The sequence below is a fragment of the Gopherus evgoodei genome, chromosome 3, assembly GCF_007399415.2.
Source record: "Gopherus evgoodei ecotype Sinaloan lineage chromosome 3, rGopEvg1_v1.p, whole genome shotgun sequence".
In the NCBI taxonomy this organism is placed as follows: domain Eukaryota; kingdom Metazoa; phylum Chordata; order Testudines; family Testudinidae; genus Gopherus; species Gopherus evgoodei.
Window position 1 is genome coordinate 74,874,011 of NC_044324.1, and position 16,286 is coordinate 74,890,296.

Consider the following 16,286-nt stretch of genomic DNA (forward strand, 5'->3'; position numbering starts at 1 on the left):
TCATTCTCCCAAAACTCCTAACAGCAGTTATCCTCTGCTTCTCAGTTAGCCAAAAAGCAAAATGGGGTAAGTGATGTTTGCAAGGATTAGTTAACATACCTTCAGAGCTTTGAAAAAGGACGTTCTTCGAGATGTGTTGCTCATGTCTATTCCACAGTAGGTGTGCGTGCTCGCCACATGCACCCACTAGTGCCAGAAGTTTTCCCCTCAGCAGTACCCGTAGGGGGAATGCTGCTGTGACCCCGCTATAGCGCGCTACAAGGGGAGCCGCGCGCTCCCTCCACCCTCAGTTCCTTCTTGCCGGACCAACTCCGACAGTGGGGAAGGAGGGCGGGGCGTGGAATATAGACATGAGCAACACGTCTCAAAGAACGCCAGTTATGGAACAGGTAACTGTCCTTTCTTCTTCGAGTGCTTGCTCATGTGTATTCCACAGTAGATGATTACAAGCTGTGTCTGATGGAGGTGGGTAGGAGATCACAGATTACCTGGCTACAGCACAGCCCTACCAAAACCAGCATCATCCCTGGTGCGGGAGATGATCACACAGTGCTACATGAACGTGTGTTCTGAGGACCAGGCAGCGGACCTACAGATGTCATAGATAGGGACATGGGCCACAAAGGCAGCCGACGAGGCCTGAGCCCTTGTTGAGTGAGCCCATAAAATAGGTAGTGTGGGAACCCCTGCTAGGCTGTAGCACGTGTGGGTGCATGATATAATCCATCGAGAAAGCCCCTGGGTGGAGATTGGTTGGCCCCTCATGCGCTCGGCTGAAGCAACAAAGAGTTGCGAAGACCTGGGGAACTGCTTGGTCTGATCCAGATAAAAGGCCAGCGCCCTGCACACGTCGAGCGTATGGAGGGGGCACTCCTCATTAGAGGTATGCAGCTTTGGGCAGAGGACAGGTAAGATGATGTCCTGGCTCATGTGAAAGACGGAGACCACCTTGGGGAGGAATGCAGGGTGTGGGCAGAGCTGAACTTTGTCTTTGTGAAGACCGTATACTGTGGGTTGCAGGTCAGGGCCCTGAGCTCCAAGACTTGCTGGGCTGACGTGATGGCCACAAGGAAGGCTACCTTCCAGGAAAGATCAGACCATGAGCATGTGGCCAGGGGTTCGAACGGGGACCCCGTAAGGCAAGATAGCACCAATTTAGATCCCACTGAGGGATAGGGGTTTTAACATAAGGGAAGGATCGATCTAGCCCCTTGAGGAAACGCCTGGTCATGGCATGGGAGAAAACCGAGCAGATGGAACGCTGAAATAGCTGCCAGGTGCACCCTGACAGAGGAAGGGGCCAGGCCTTGAGTTCTAAGGTGAAGTAGGTACTCAAGGATAAGATGGAGCGGGGCAGATGTTGGGGAAACACCCCACTCGCCCACCCACCTGGAGAAATCGGGATCACTTTGCCAGGTAGGCTCAGCATGTAGATGGCCTTTTACTTTTGAGGAGGACATGCCCAGCTCCCTCCAAACACATCTAGCCACTGATCAGCCACGCTGTCAGATGGAAGCTGGCCAGATTGGGGCGGAGGAGGCAGTCCTGGTCTTGGGAGAGTAGGTCAAGGTGGAGTGGCAATGGCCAGGGAAGGGCCACGAGTAAGCCTAGGAGAGTGCCATACCAATGCTGTTGGAACCATGCTGGGGCGATCAAAAGGACTCATGCCTTGTCCGTATTTACTTTCTCCAGGACCTTGGCAATGAGGGGAAACGGAGGAAAAGCGTAAAGAAGTTGGTCCAACCATGACAGGAGGAAGACGTCCGAGATTGCGTTCCCCCACCTCCCAGAGCAGAATCCATGGCAATGGCGGTTCTGTCAAGTCGCAAACAGGTCTACCTGGGGAGTGCTGAAGAGTTGATGAGTTACCTCCAGGTGAAGCGACCACTCGTGTTGGGAAAAGAAAACCCTGCTCAAGCGATCGGCCTGCGTGTTGTTGGTGCCTGGCAGGTGGAAAGCCTTCAGGGAGATGTCGTGGGCTATACAAAACTCCCACAGGCTGAGGGCTTCCTGGCAGAGGGCCAAGGACCTTGCCCTGCCTTATCTGCTGATGTAAAACGTCGCAGCGGTGTTGTCTGTGAGTACTCTGGCCACCTTGCCGCACAGCTGTGAGCTGAATGTCATGCAGGCTAAAGGTATTGCCCTGAGTTCCCTGACATTTATGTGAAGGGAAAACTCTCCAGTGGACCACAAGCCTTGTGTCTGTGAGGTCCCTATGGGTGCCCCCCAGCTCAAGTCTGACATGTCGGACACGAGGTCCAGTGACGGGGTAGGGTCGCGGAAGGGAATTCCCTGGAGCATATTGGCCAGGCAGGACCACCATTGTAGCGTGGCGATCACCTGCGCTGGTACTGAGAGGATTTTGTCCAATTTGTCCCTGGCTTAGGAGAACTGAGGCCAATCAGAGCTGGAGGGGCCTCATACGAAGCCTGGCGCGGCGGACCACGTATATGCATGCTGCCATGTGGCCCAGAGCTATAGGCATGCCCTGGCCATGGTAACGGGAAACTCTGTGACCGAGGCTATAAGCCCCTTCAGGGTCCAGAACCCATCCATGGGAAGAGGGGCTGTGGCCTTGGAGGCATCCAGGAAAGCACCTATGAATTCTATGCTCTGCACCAGGACCAGTGTTGACTCGGCCTCATTTACTAGGAGGCCTAGTTTGCCATGCATGGCCAAGAGCAGGTTCACGTGGTTGTGTACCTGAGACCACGAGCTGCCTTTGAGCAGCCAGTCGTCAAGGTAGGGGAATATCTGTGCCCTTTGGCATCTGAGGTAGGCCGCCTCTACCGCCATACACTTCGTGAACACACTGGGTGCAGTGGACAGGTCAAAGGGGAGAACTGTAAATTGGTAGTGGTCCTGTTCTACTAGGAAGGGGAGGAAGCATCTGTGCCTCTCGAATATGTGGATATGGAAGTAAGCGTCCGGAAGGTCCAGGGCCGCATACCAATCACCAGAGTCCAAAGAAGATATGATACATGCCAGAGAGACCATGCGAAACTGGCATTTTGCCATGAACCGATTAAGGCCTCGCAGATCCAGGATGGGTCTGAGCCCCACTTTCGCCTTGGGGATCAGGAATGGGAGTAAACCTCTTTCCCCCAGAATGCCCATGGAACCTTCTCTACAGCTCCCAGGCTGAGGAGCCGACCCACTTCCTGCCGCAGCGGGTGGGAGGGGGGAGGGAAGGCAGGCAGGTGTGAGGCAAATTGTAGCATATAACCCTGGGAAATGGCGCTGAGGACTCATTGTTCCGATGTTATTCGGGACCATTCCACAAGGAACACAGACAAGCGGTTGCTGAAAAACTAACTATTGGTGGGAGGGTCCTTTCAGGGGTCACCAGGGTACCCTCCCACAACCATTCAAAGCTGCCTCTTGCCCTGCTGCATGCCCTTGGAGGGCCCAGGCTGCGGGGCAGAGCAAGACTGCCTCTGAGGCTGCCTCTTCTGAGCTTTGGAACTCTTGCAGGTGGGCTTGTGTCTTGGCTGGGGCACAGGGACAGAGGCTTGTACCTTAGGCTTTTCCTTGGGCGGGATGTAGACCCTGAGGGTTTGAAGGGTGGGTACATGAGCCCTTCATGCCGTGGAGCCTCACCTCTATTTGTTCCGTGAACAGATTCTTGCCACCAAAGGGAAGATCCTGCATCGCAGACTGTGCCTCTGCGGAGAGCCCAGATAGCAGTAGCCACAATGCCTTGTGCATGGACACTGCCGAGGCCATGGATAGAGCAGCTGTGTTAGCTGCATCTGACGCCGCCTTCAACGTAGCCTTTGTGACAGCAGCACCCTCCTCCACCAGTGACTTGAATTCCTTCCTTTCGCACTCCAGAAGGGAGGGCTTGAGTTTTGGCAGTGACCCCGACAAGTTAAACTCGTATCGACTGAAGAGGGCCTTGTGGTTGGCTACCCGGAGCTGGAAGCTGGCGGACGAATAAAGCTTTCTGCCAAATGAGTCCAGTCATCTGGAGTCTTTATTTTTGGGTGTGGGTCCTGATTAGCCTCGTCTTTCCCTGTGGTTCACAGGTTCCACCACTAGGCAGTTGGGGGCTAGGCAAGTATAGAGGTATTCATGCTCCTTCATAGGCATGAAGTATTTGGGCTCTGCCTTTTTTGATACCGGGGCCAGGAAGGCCAGTGTTTGCCAGAGGGCATTGGAGATGTGGCCACCCCTTCATGGAGCAGGAGGGCCACTCTGCCTGATGCTGAGGATGAGAGCACGTTAAACAGCGAGTCCAAGGGTCCCTCCATCTCCTCAGCTTGGAGATGGAGACTGGATGCTACTCGCTTTAGCAGCTCCTGATGAGCCCTGAGTCCTCCTGTGGTACGTATGGAGGCAGAACTGCGATCTTGTCATCTGGTGCAGGGGAAGGGGCCGGTACTGGGCTCTACACAGCAGCAGGTGCCACGGGGTCCACTCCTTGATCTGATTCCTCATGCAGTGTTGAGAAGCCATGACCCACCGATCTATTCCTCGGAGGTCTGGATAATGCAACTGACGGAGTCTCTGATGCTCCCGCTATCGACCGAGGGCTTTGCTGGGCATGCATGGGAGGCCAGGTGGTCCACTGGCACCACTGGCTTTGCCACAGGGGTCCCTACCATTGACTCTGGTGTGGCACTGGTGGCACCAGCAGGTCGGGTTGGCCTGCCTGGAGCATAGGGCACTGCGTGTGGATTGAAGTCAGAGTTACCAATGACTTGTCAGTGCCACATGGGCAGTATGCACAGTGGTACCCAGCATAGCATCTGCCACGGGACCGAGACTCAGACGTCGAGGAACAGTACTGCCTCAAGTGGCTACTCCTCAAGACACTTCGACACCTGGATCCGTGATGATGTGGAGCTGGCGATCCCCGCCAGGGGTGGTGGGCGTGGTGCCTCAACGCGTGAGAGCTGGAACGTGACCAGCGACGGCATCCGTGCCAGGAGCGGCTCCTGTAGCTGTGCCGAGAACAGGAGCATCTATGGCATTGGTGCCTGTCCCACCAATACTCTGTACTTGGCATAGAATGTTGCCTAGAACTGTGCTCTGACGGCACCCTACCAGACAACCTGGAGGGCAACAAGAGTGGAGGCTGGGGGCTGTGTCCCGACAGGACACTGGGCGACGAGCAGCCTCAAAGTGGTCTCCTGATCGAGATCTGCATCGGGTCAGCATCAGCTGATGAGACCCCCAGCAGCGGCTTGCCTCTAGAGCTGGGTCCAGGTGCTGGTGGTGCCCCGGGCACCTGCAGGGTCATAATATCTTTGGCCACCTGCAGGCCTCCAGTGTCAAAGGCATATGGACTTCAGCCAGAGAGGTCTGAGTTGACGCAACCGGGCTGCTCCACTAGACCTGAGTCGGAGCTCTAGAGCCTGGGGGTGGGAGAGGGGACTGAGGCTGCCCAAGGTGGGTCTAGCCTCCCCTCGTGCCTTCTCTCTACGCTTCTGAGATGACGAAGCCTTCTTCTGCTTTTTCAGTGGAGTGCGGTACTGGCCACCAGAATGTGCTGGGGGATTGTCATGCGCCGAAGACAAAGTACCCAGTGCCAATTCCGCTCAGCGCACCACTGTAGGGATCAGTGCCAACTCCATGAGAAGTGCTCAAAGACTAATGTCTCTTTTTTTTGTCCTGGGTTTGAAGGATCTGCAGATTTTACAGCGGTCACTAATGTGGGATTCGCCCAGGCAGCGGAGGCAGTCGGTGTGCGGGTCACTCCTGGAACTGAATGCCTGCAAGACTTGCACGATTTAAACCCTGGGGCCCAGGCATGCCCCGGCCCGAAAAATAACTAAACTAGAACTTTTATGAACTAGCTAACTGGTACAGGTACTACTGAACAATTAACGAGATTTGAGATGAGCTGCAGCAAAGCTGGAGCAAGTAGATCCGATCCACCGCCACTGGCGGCAAGAAGGAACTGAGGGGGAGGGGGACAGCATGGTTCCCCTTATAGCGTGCTATAGCGGCATCACTCCAGGGGTCACAGCAGTGCTCCCCCTACAGGTACTGCTAAGGGAAAAACTTCTGGCACCAGTGCACGCGGCGAGCACACACACCTACTGTGGAATATACATGAGCAAGCACTTGAAGAACAACATTATCTGAATATTTTCAGAAATTAAATAAACTACAAATGGTGATACTTCCATTTGTTAAAGAAAGCTTGTACAGCTGTGAAGATATAGGACAAGTGTTTAGCATGGAGAGGTTAGTTTAATAACTGACAAGCAGTTACACCCCAAATTTATCAAAATTGTAAATAGTCTAGAGCAAGTTTACTTCTATAATCAACTCTTTGTTTCCTGGAACTAAAGTGATCCTGTTTACTTACATAGCAACACAAATATGCATGGGACCATACAGTAGATATAATACCTATGTCCAACCCTGAAGTAAAACCTAAAGGAAGAACCAACAGGAGGAGATTAGGAGAAATAAGGAGAGGGAAGTAGGGTCAGGAAAAGGGAAGAATAAGAGCATGAGAACAATATGATCATGCAGTCACTTAGGAGATGTATCATGAAAGTAGTAAGATGTGTTATACACAGCTTTAAGCTACTTAAGAATGTTTAATACTATGAAATCTTTGCTGCTGTCCAACAACATTTATAGTTTACTCCACTGCAAAATGAAGGTTCATTTTGAAATAAAATAGGATTGTGACTAAAAAAAATCCAAAAAAACCCCACTCTTCCACAATGAAGTTTACACACATTTTATTTAAATTTATATTTATTACCAGCCAGTAAGTCTGCAGAAGCTGAGGAACTAGAAGCTGTCTGGGTTGCAGGTTGGAGTTCAGAAGCACTACTTCCAAAAGCATCTATAGGGTAAATTCCACAATGCAGCAAGAAAGGCAAAAAAAGTTTAACATAAATACTCTGATTCATCATTGCTATGTAAAGAATGCATGAATAGCAGTAGTATGACAACTTCATTCACCAGGTAGGATTACAGAATGAGGAGCAAACATGTTTGGGAACCTCAGACAGAATTGCAGAAAAAAGTGGTTTTGATTGCATATAGTCAAGGTGGAGAAATAAGGCAATGAGCCAACACTTTAAGAGATATTTTCATATAAGAAATAGTGATATTTTTGACCAACACTTTGCCCGTGAGGTTTTTCCAATAGGAGACCCCAACTATATTTACAGTATGTTATTCTCGACTTGAGTTAAGACACTTACACAGATCCACATAACGGATTAAATAAAAGGCAATGATAACTCCAGCTAAAAGTATAGCGCTGAAAGTGCTCTTTAACAGCCTACAAGCCTGTTATTTTAGTTGACTTTCACTGAAGTTTAGAAATAGCTTCATAATACATGAAACAGAAGTTCTGTTGTGTTGGCCTATACAGTCTTATAAAAAAGTTAGGACAGGCATAGCTAACTCTTAGTTTCCACCATTTCAGATCAATTCAATATAATCTAGTAAAATTCACATTTACCAATTTGTTTTAGTTTATATACAAATTCCAGTTGCTTACAGAAGTTGAGCTGCTCAGAGAAACATCAACAGAAGATGAAAAGATATACAGCTACATATAATGAACTTTGAGTGAAAACTCAAAATACTTGATCAAGAAAGATAAAACTCATGCACTGAATATAGATGATAGAATGGTAAATACAATTAGGATGGATGATGGAATAGAAGTGTTGCAACCATTTATTTGCAGTTTAAGTTTTAGTGAGTTTTTGGATAGGAATACAATACAAAGTTGTTCAGCTGCAACACTGCATGAGCTAAACTGTGAAAAGAGGAAATTGCAACTGCCAACACGAAAACAGTGTAAATGTATCTGAAATGAAATGATTTAACTTGCAAGTGGTGAGGAAGGAAAAATACCCACCACCAAATAGGTCAATCACACCTGAAGAATCCACTTTTGCTGGAGAGGCAGCGGGTAGAGGAGATGGTGCTGCAAATGCATCCACTGCAGTAGACATATGACAGATAATATTTAGTATCAGCAAGTTAATAGCAATAACTAAATATTTTGAAATCCACACTTAGACTCCACCAGTTAGCACCACAGGACTTGTACATTAGTTGAGATTCCAAATCTACAACACTGCAATCAGAAAGGATGTGAAGTTTTGCATATATTAGTTTTTAAAAACTGTTTATGAAGAAGACAGCTTTGTTGTGCAAAGTGTAGCACTTATTTTCTGAAAAATTAAGGCTATACATACATGTCACCTACTACCAGTATAGGTAACTTCAGTGGAGCTGGCAAAATAAATCTGAAGTTTTATTTTTAAAGACATATTTGACTATTGTGACCATTAGAAAATATTCTTCAGGAATAACATGCATCACAATTTATTATTGAAACATTTGAGGTATTATAGATTGAGAATCCCCTTTCAAATCCCTAAACAAGCATAAATCAATCATTTATTTTTACTTGCGAAAGGACTGAATCTGTCGTGGCCTGTGAAACAAGCACTCACCAGATAAGAGATCAGCAGTGAGAGAACTCTCAGGCACAGGAGAAGTTCCATGTGGTGGAGATGAAAAAGCATCTTCCAGAAGTAAAAGAAAAACCAAGTAGAAGTAGTAAGTACTGTGTTTAAAATCAAAGTCAGCTTATGCTGTAAGTGTCAAATGAGAGGACATTTAAAAGGAAACAAAAAACAAAAAAAAAACCACTACATTGTGGGAAAGGATCTTTTTATCTTTACCTGTACCAAACAGGTCTATGCTAGGAGTAGCATCTGGTTTAGGCACTGCGGGAGCATCAGGAGCAGACTCAAATAAATCTAAGACCAAGAATATACATGTCTAACTCATTTTGGAAGACAGGACTGAAAGCAGTAACTTTTCAGTTTTGCACATCGTATTTGGAGAATTTTAAAAGACTGGCTCTTTGTCTGTAAAGAACCTTCTAATATACAGTATACATGCAATAATGTTAGTGTATGCTGTACATTTATTTGACAAACCAGAGTTCAATCCACCAGAATCAAAGACTTAAAAACAATTACCACCAAAGATATCTAGAGCAGGAGGAGCGGAAGTGGTGGTAGTGGTGGTGGCAGATGTGGTGGCTGTGGTGGTAGTGGTAGTTGCTGTAGCAGTAGTAGCAGTGGCAGCAGTGGCAGCTGGAGAAGGAGTAGTTGTGGGAGCTGGAGTAGCTGCACTAGTAGGGGTAACTACAGGAACACTGGTCTCAGTTGGCTTCATAGCAAAGAGGTCCAGCTCGGGAGCAGCCTCTGCACTACCTTCAGATGGGGCAAATGGGTCTTGTAAAAAGGAAAGCGGAGAATATATATATAGGATCAGTAAGGGAGAAAGTTAGCAAAAATCAAGCATAACTATGGGTAACATACATACACAGCAGATACACACAATGACTAGGTTATTGACTTCTCTGTAACATCTATCCTACTGATCTGGGAAAGCTATTCAGCAGTTTTTCTAAAATAAAGTATTTTATAAAAGTGGAAAGTTTGGGGAATGAACACAAAGTTGGTTTTTGTTTTTTTTGAAAGGTTGGTTTGGCAAGATTGAAATGCAGCAGATGAAGATAACAGAAGAAAACAGGTCAGTCTCCAAAACATTAACAGGATATTAAACTTGTTGCTGCTTACAAACACTCAGCATTGTCAAAATTATTCAGTAGTGCTACTGAATAAATGTACGGAGAAAGGATTCTTGCTTTGACAGAAGACACATGCAGTTATGTGAAGAATGCTCTTCTGTCTCAAAGTTCTATGTTTTTGATCAACTACAATGAATACTATGTGCTGAGAAAAAAAAGGTTGACTGATAATTTCAGAAAAAACACACTGCCATGTAGTTTAACACACACAAGAGACTGATGACATAAAACCCACCATTTCCTGAACATGCATCAAGAGCTGCTGCTACAGGGGTTGGGGTAGCTGGTGCTGCTGCCCCTTCAGGTGCCGCAGGGGCTTCTCCAGGAGAAGCTGCAAAGGCATCTTGAGTGCAGTTTTTTAAAACAAATTAAAAGGATAAAGAGAAGAAAAATATAGTAAAAGAACCAAGTTAAATTGCATAGGAAGATTCCCTTATACAACATGAATTTGTATTAGTACTTTTACCGATGCAAGATAAATCACGCATTATAATTTCTCAATCTCCCTCCCACCCCAACCCAATTCAGCGTATTTATTTTAGATGAGACTACATATTAATACTTGGAGGTGCTAGGCAAGAGGCATATTAACATGTTAACAGCAACAGGATTCTCATTGTATAAGGGTTCTGAGCAGCATGTTTATGTAACATGAGAAGTTAACTAAAGCACGTAAAAAGTTTGGCAGTAAACTGATGCCAATTAAAATATTAAACTTTCATGTTCAGTCAAATAACCTCAATGTCTGTCTGAATAATAATTTATCATCTAACTTTTAGTTTCCTGAATATTTTGAGGAGCTAAAAGATAGTGCTGTGAATTAGAATGCGCAGTTCTCTCTTATTGCATTACTGGCAGCATTTTATTGACTAGAATTTGTGAAGCCCATTTATAGCGAAACCTCATTTGTGAGATACCTGTCAGTTATGTGGGTATCTTGAGAAGTGGAATTTTAATTAAGTATCGTAAAAAAACCAGACCGGTGAATGAAAATGCCATCATTCTTCGTGATTAACCGAAATAGTTTAAAATATTTCTAATTCCTGAAAGGTGCCGCACTAAAAATTTAGCAGTTTAAAATATTTTTTTGTAGCCTAGTCTTATAAAAACATCCCAGGAACTGCAGTGTTTTCCATGAGTATTGATACTCACTGGGTTCCCCAGATGGAAACACTCCTTTGCACTTTTCTAAAACCCATCTATTTCTCCATATATTGCAGCTCAGCAGTTTAAATTCAGACTTTATCCATGTATCCATTTGATAATGTAACTTTTAAAATTAGTCTTATAATTTTCCACATCAATCTTTATTAAATCAATAAGGCCCTATAAAATAATTTGTTAGAACACATTAGCAGGTCTTGGGGATTTGCATGAGAGGATTCACTATAAAAAGGGTTCACAGACCTTCAGACTCAGACTCACAGACTTTAGGGTCAGAAGGGACCAATATGATCTAGTCTGACCTCCTGCACAAAGCAGGCCACATAATCCTACCCATCCACTTCTATAACAAACCCCTAATCTATGTCTGAGTTATTGAAGTCTTCAAATTGTGGTTTGAAGACCTCAAGTTGCAGAGAATCCACCAGCAAGTGACCCATGCCCCATGCTGCAGAGGAACGCGAAAAACCTCCAGGGCAGAGAATCCACCAGCAAGTGACCCATGCCCCACGCTGCAGAGGAACGCGAAAAACCTCCAGGGCCTCTGCCAATCTGCCCCGGAGGAAAATTCCTTCCTGACCCCAAATATGGCAATCAGCTAAACCCTGAGCATGTGGGCAAGACTCACCAGCCAGAACTCAGGAAAGAATTCTCTGCAGTAACGCAGATCCCATCCCATCCCAGACCACTGGGCATACTTACCTGCTGATAATCAAAGATCAATTGCCAAAATTAAGCTATCCCATCATACCATCCCTTCCATAAACTTATCAAGCTTAGTCTTGAAGCCATATATGTCTTTTACCCCCACTACTCCCCTTGGAAGGCTGTTCCAGAACTTCACTCCTCTAATGGTTAGAAACCTTCGTCTAATTTCAAGTCTAAACTTCCTAGTGTCCAGTTTATACCCATTTGTTCTTGTGTCTACATTGGTACTAAGCTTAAATAATTCCTCTCCCTCCCTAATATTAATCCCACTGATATACTTATAAAGAGCAAGCATATCCCCCCTCAACCTTCTTTTGGTTGGGCTAAACAAGCCAAGCTCTTTGAGTCTCCTTTCATAAGACAGGTTTTCCATTCCTCGGATCATCCTAGTAGCCCGTCTCTGAACCTGTTCCAGTTTGAATTCATCCTTCTTAAACACAGGAGACCAGAACTGCACACAGTATTCCAGATGAGGTCTCACCAGTGCCTTGTATAATGGTACTAACACCTCCTTCTCTTTGCTGGAAATACCTCGCCTGATGCATCCTAAAACTGCATTAGCTTTTTTAACGGCCATATCACATTGGCGGCTCAGTCATCCTATGATCAACCAATACTCCAAAGATCCTTCTCCTCCTCTGTTGCTTCCAACTGATGTGTCCCCAATTTATAACTAAAATTAATATTAATCCCTAAATTAACCATCTTTCTAAAAAAATCAACAACTCAAAAAAAAAGGTTCACTCATCTTGCTTTTGACAGAGTAAGAAAGTTCATCTTAACATACGGTGTAGTAAAAAACAATAAACCCATCTCCTCTAATTTGATGTCAGTGTTCCCTTGAGACTAAATATTTAAAAATTGACCCAACCAGTACATTTGGGTGACAGTTGAGCAATAGTTTGCCTTTTTTAAACAAGCGCTAACATTATAGCATTTCAAGCTTTGAAACCATAATAGTAATACATTCCCAGCATTATACAACTAGGCCTGAATTGAGTAAGTTAGGCACATAACGTTAAATCTTACTACCACATGTAGTGTTTACTATCATGGAGTAGTCCTAAAGCAACAATTCATTGGGACTACTCACATAAGCAAGCTCACTGCATTTGCATTTGCATGATCAGGTCCTAAAGTGAGGTGCATAAATACCTTCAGCTACCTAAAGCATTTCTATATCCTAAATGTCCAAGGTGGCTCAGGAGATAGAAAGGAATGAGGAAAAAATAGTGAACTGCAAAGTTCCTGTTAGAAAGGAATGCTGCAACCACATTGCCAAGCCAGCAGAGAAAGCTTTACATGCTGTAACAAGTTTCAATTTGAATGAAAATGTCCATTTAAAAAACAAATTTTATGCCAACTACTTTTAAAAAAAAGCTCAACGACATGCATCTGAACTTCAGCAAAACTAGATGAAAGTTGATATTTTAATTCTATCAGACCAAGTAAAAAGCGAGAACTAAGAGCAACAGGAGAAAGAGCCTGCCAATAAGCAGTTTCTCATTATTGCATTTAAAATTTAAATGTATTTAATTTACAAGAATTCACAATGGCAAAACTGAATGGCAGTTGTTCAAACAGTAAAATGCATAATCAGTCAAAAATTCTCTACATTATCGCAGAAATACTACACACTGGCACATGATTTAGAAGAATGGGGAAATTTGATCAGTTTAGCAAAGAATTGGACTAAAAGCTTTTTTGAATTTGAGTACTTCCAACTATAATTCCTTTTGAAGGTTAGTATGTGAGTAACTTTTTGCCTACATCACCAGCTTCTGAATCAGTGGAGAGTTTCATCTGGAATACAATCTCTGGTATTACTCCTGAAGAAAAACACTTCCAATGTACTATATAAAGTAGTCCGATACTCTGGAATACTTTGAGTAATACTGTTTTTAGATAAGTTCGTTCTGATAATATAGTGTATTACAGTAATAAAAACCCTTGTAGGATTGCAAGAAAGCCCATCAGGATTACTTGGAATAATAATTAGTTATGTGCTGAGACCACGTAAGCAAGGGCATAAAAACTTATTCACGTTAAGATGTAAAACACCATCTCTGAAATGTAACAGCTAAAGAACTCCAGCAGGATTAACACTCCTTCCACCCCTGCCTCCCCCCCCCCCCAAAAATACTCAATAAGGGGAGTGGCAGGCTCGGAGTATGGCAAACGTTTCCCATTCTGGTTTCTTACTTAGCTGGGACCTACAATAGGTTTTCAATTTATAAACAGTGATTTAGCTAGCTATACTACAATTTTCATAACTTTCTAAAGTGCTCAGACTATCTACTATACAAAGACTTACAATAGTGAATATTATAATGCCTCTACAATCCTGACAGTTTCTGAAAGTTTTCAGTTTATCAGAATAAGCCACAAAGAATGCCCTTAAAAGCTTGTGAGACTAAAATAAAACTTACCTTAGCAACAGTCCCCATAACATATGATTTACCTTAAGTATTTCAGCATAAGATTTTAAAACAAAAATCAACTTGCACAAGTTTTGCTACAAACTTTGAAAGGCATGTAAAGTTGAGTCATGAAAAAACTATACTACACACATAGTTAGAATGATAATGGAAACATTCACAAGCCAAGTTTAATTTTCACTATACTGCATGTGGTATGAACTTTTCAAATTTTATCCATCATGGATCATAAAATAGGTAGTTATTTTCTCTTTCTAATCCCATAGTACTGGCACAATACTGCTATCTCTGAATTTATCATGTAAAATTTAAGATTAAAGACATTTCTACTCAATTTTTTACACTCCCACTTTAAAAAATAAATCACAAAATCAAAGTTTTGGTTCTATAGACCAGAGGTAGGCACCTATGGCATGCGTGCTGATGGCGGCACATGAGCTGATTTTCAGTGGCACTCACACTATCTGGGTCCTGGCCACCGGTCCAGGGAGCTCTGCATTTTAATTTAATTTTAAATGAAGCTTCTTAAACATTTTAAAAACCTTATTTACTTTACATACAATAATAGTTTAGTTATATATTATAGACTTATAGAAAGAGACCTTCTAAAAACTGTTAAATGTATTACTGGTATGCGAAATCTTCAATTAGAGTGAATAAATGAAGACTCAGCACACCACTTCTGAAAGGTTGTCGACCCCTGCTATAGACTAATGTAAAATAAATGGGTACACGATCCCTCGTTACATCTGGAATGAGAAAAATAACTGCATTACTTAAAAGAAAAAAAACAATCTGTATGAAACATACATTTTTGAAACCCTTAAATTAAAATTTGCGACTATTGAGATAGTTTTAACATCTACATAAACATATTTAAGTTAGATGTGCATATTGCTTTAGGAAAAATTATTTGTGTTCAATACAAAACATCTTTCTTCTGTGGAGTTCTGCAGTAAGATAATTATGCTTCCTTACCTAGAGACCATTGAAACGAGAGACCATTGAAAAATATTTTGTCTACAAATTCATAATTCCAAACTGTGCATGCCATGTTATGTGGCCACAAGACCCATAAATGACAAAATATTTCATACATGCACTGAGACGTGCTGGATAGGGTTGCCAACCCACCGGGATTGGCCAGGAGTCTACCAGAATCGGCATCAATCTCCTGGTGGCAATTGAAAACAATACGGCAGATTTTAATAGCTGCTAAAAGTCCGGTTGCTAGTGCAGCGGGGCTAAGGCAGGCTCCCTACCTGCTCTGGCTCTGCGTTGCTCCCAGAAGCAACCAGCATGTCTGAATCCTATGCACAGGGGCAGTCAGGGGATCTCCATGAGCTGCCCCCTCTTCGTGCACCCAACTCCGCAGCTCCCATTGGCCAGAAGCCACAGCCAATGGGAGCTGAGGAGGTGGTGCCTGCATGCAGAGCCACCTGGCTGCCCTGAGCCTAGGAGTCGGACATCCCAGTCACTTCCAGGAGCTGCCCAAAGCAAGCATAGCTTGGTCAGACCCCACACCCCAGCCCCCTACCCCTTATCCCCACAGCACCCAAACTCTCCCGGCACCTGCACCCCAAACCCCCTCCTGCACCCCCAACACTTGCCTCAGCTTGGTGAAAGTGAGTGAGAGTGGGGAACAACGAGTGATGGAGGCAGCGGGGATGGACTAAGCAGGGGTTGGGGCCTTGGAGCAGGGGCAGGGCAAGAATGTTCAGATTTCTGCTATTAGAAAGTTGGCAACCCTAGTACTGAAGCACAATTCTCTTATGAACTCACTGTCAAAACAATTCCATTCTACTAAACAAAAGTCAGTGAAGAAAGGGTGGAAGATCTGTACACAAAACTACTTTTAAATGCCAGTAACTTTGCTTTCTTCATGAAATCTCTCAACATAGACACTATGCCTCCTCACCAAAAATCAGAATGCTAAGAAATATTAAAATAAGCAACATCAGTAGCTCATAAACCCAAGAAATGTTAATTAAAGCATTATCTGACGAAGTGGGTATTCACCCATGAAAGCTCATGCTCCAAAACGTCTGTTAGTCTATAAGGTGCCACAGGACTCTTTGCTGCTTTTACAGATCCAGACTAACACGGCTACCCCTCTGATATCAGAGCTACAGCGAGTGAAGAACATTTAAATCAGCATTAGTTTGAGACAAACTGTTGACAAGTGAATCATAATGAATCTTTGTAATTGGAACAGTTTGTAAGAAGGATATATTCAACAAACATTATCTCAGAATATTCTTTGTAAGTTTCTTTTCTGTTATATTAGAGAATAGGGAAAGTCATGTAATTTTCATCCCTCAACTAAAGAACCAAAAACAACCAGTTACCATGCATTTTTAAAAGCAATAGCCTTAGTG

At 44.2% G+C, this 16,286-nt stretch overlaps 1 protein-coding gene across 7 annotated transcripts in view; it reads right to left on the minus strand.

The window, feature by feature from the left end:
• The window catches only part of SNAP91 (synaptosome associated protein 91), a 173,576-nt gene that overhangs the window by 27,622 nt on the left and 129,668 nt on the right, over positions 1-16,286 (minus strand). For 6 of the 7 annotated variants that reach the window (XM_030555837.1, XM_030555838.1, XM_030555839.1 and 3 more), the window contains exons 17-22: positions 9,834-9,941; positions 8,982-9,239; positions 8,679-8,756; positions 8,448-8,519; positions 7,844-7,927; positions 6,728-6,811 (exon numbers count right to left, since the gene is read on the minus strand). In XM_030555837.1, the coding sequence (XP_030411697.1) occupies positions 6,728-6,811; positions 7,844-7,927; positions 8,448-8,519; positions 8,679-8,756; positions 8,982-9,239; positions 9,834-9,941 (684 nt within the window). The remainder of the gene's footprint in view (positions 1-6,727; positions 6,812-7,843; positions 7,928-8,447; positions 8,520-8,678; positions 8,757-8,981; positions 9,240-9,833; positions 9,942-16,286) is intronic. The other variant, XM_030555842.1, reaches the window with a different exon arrangement.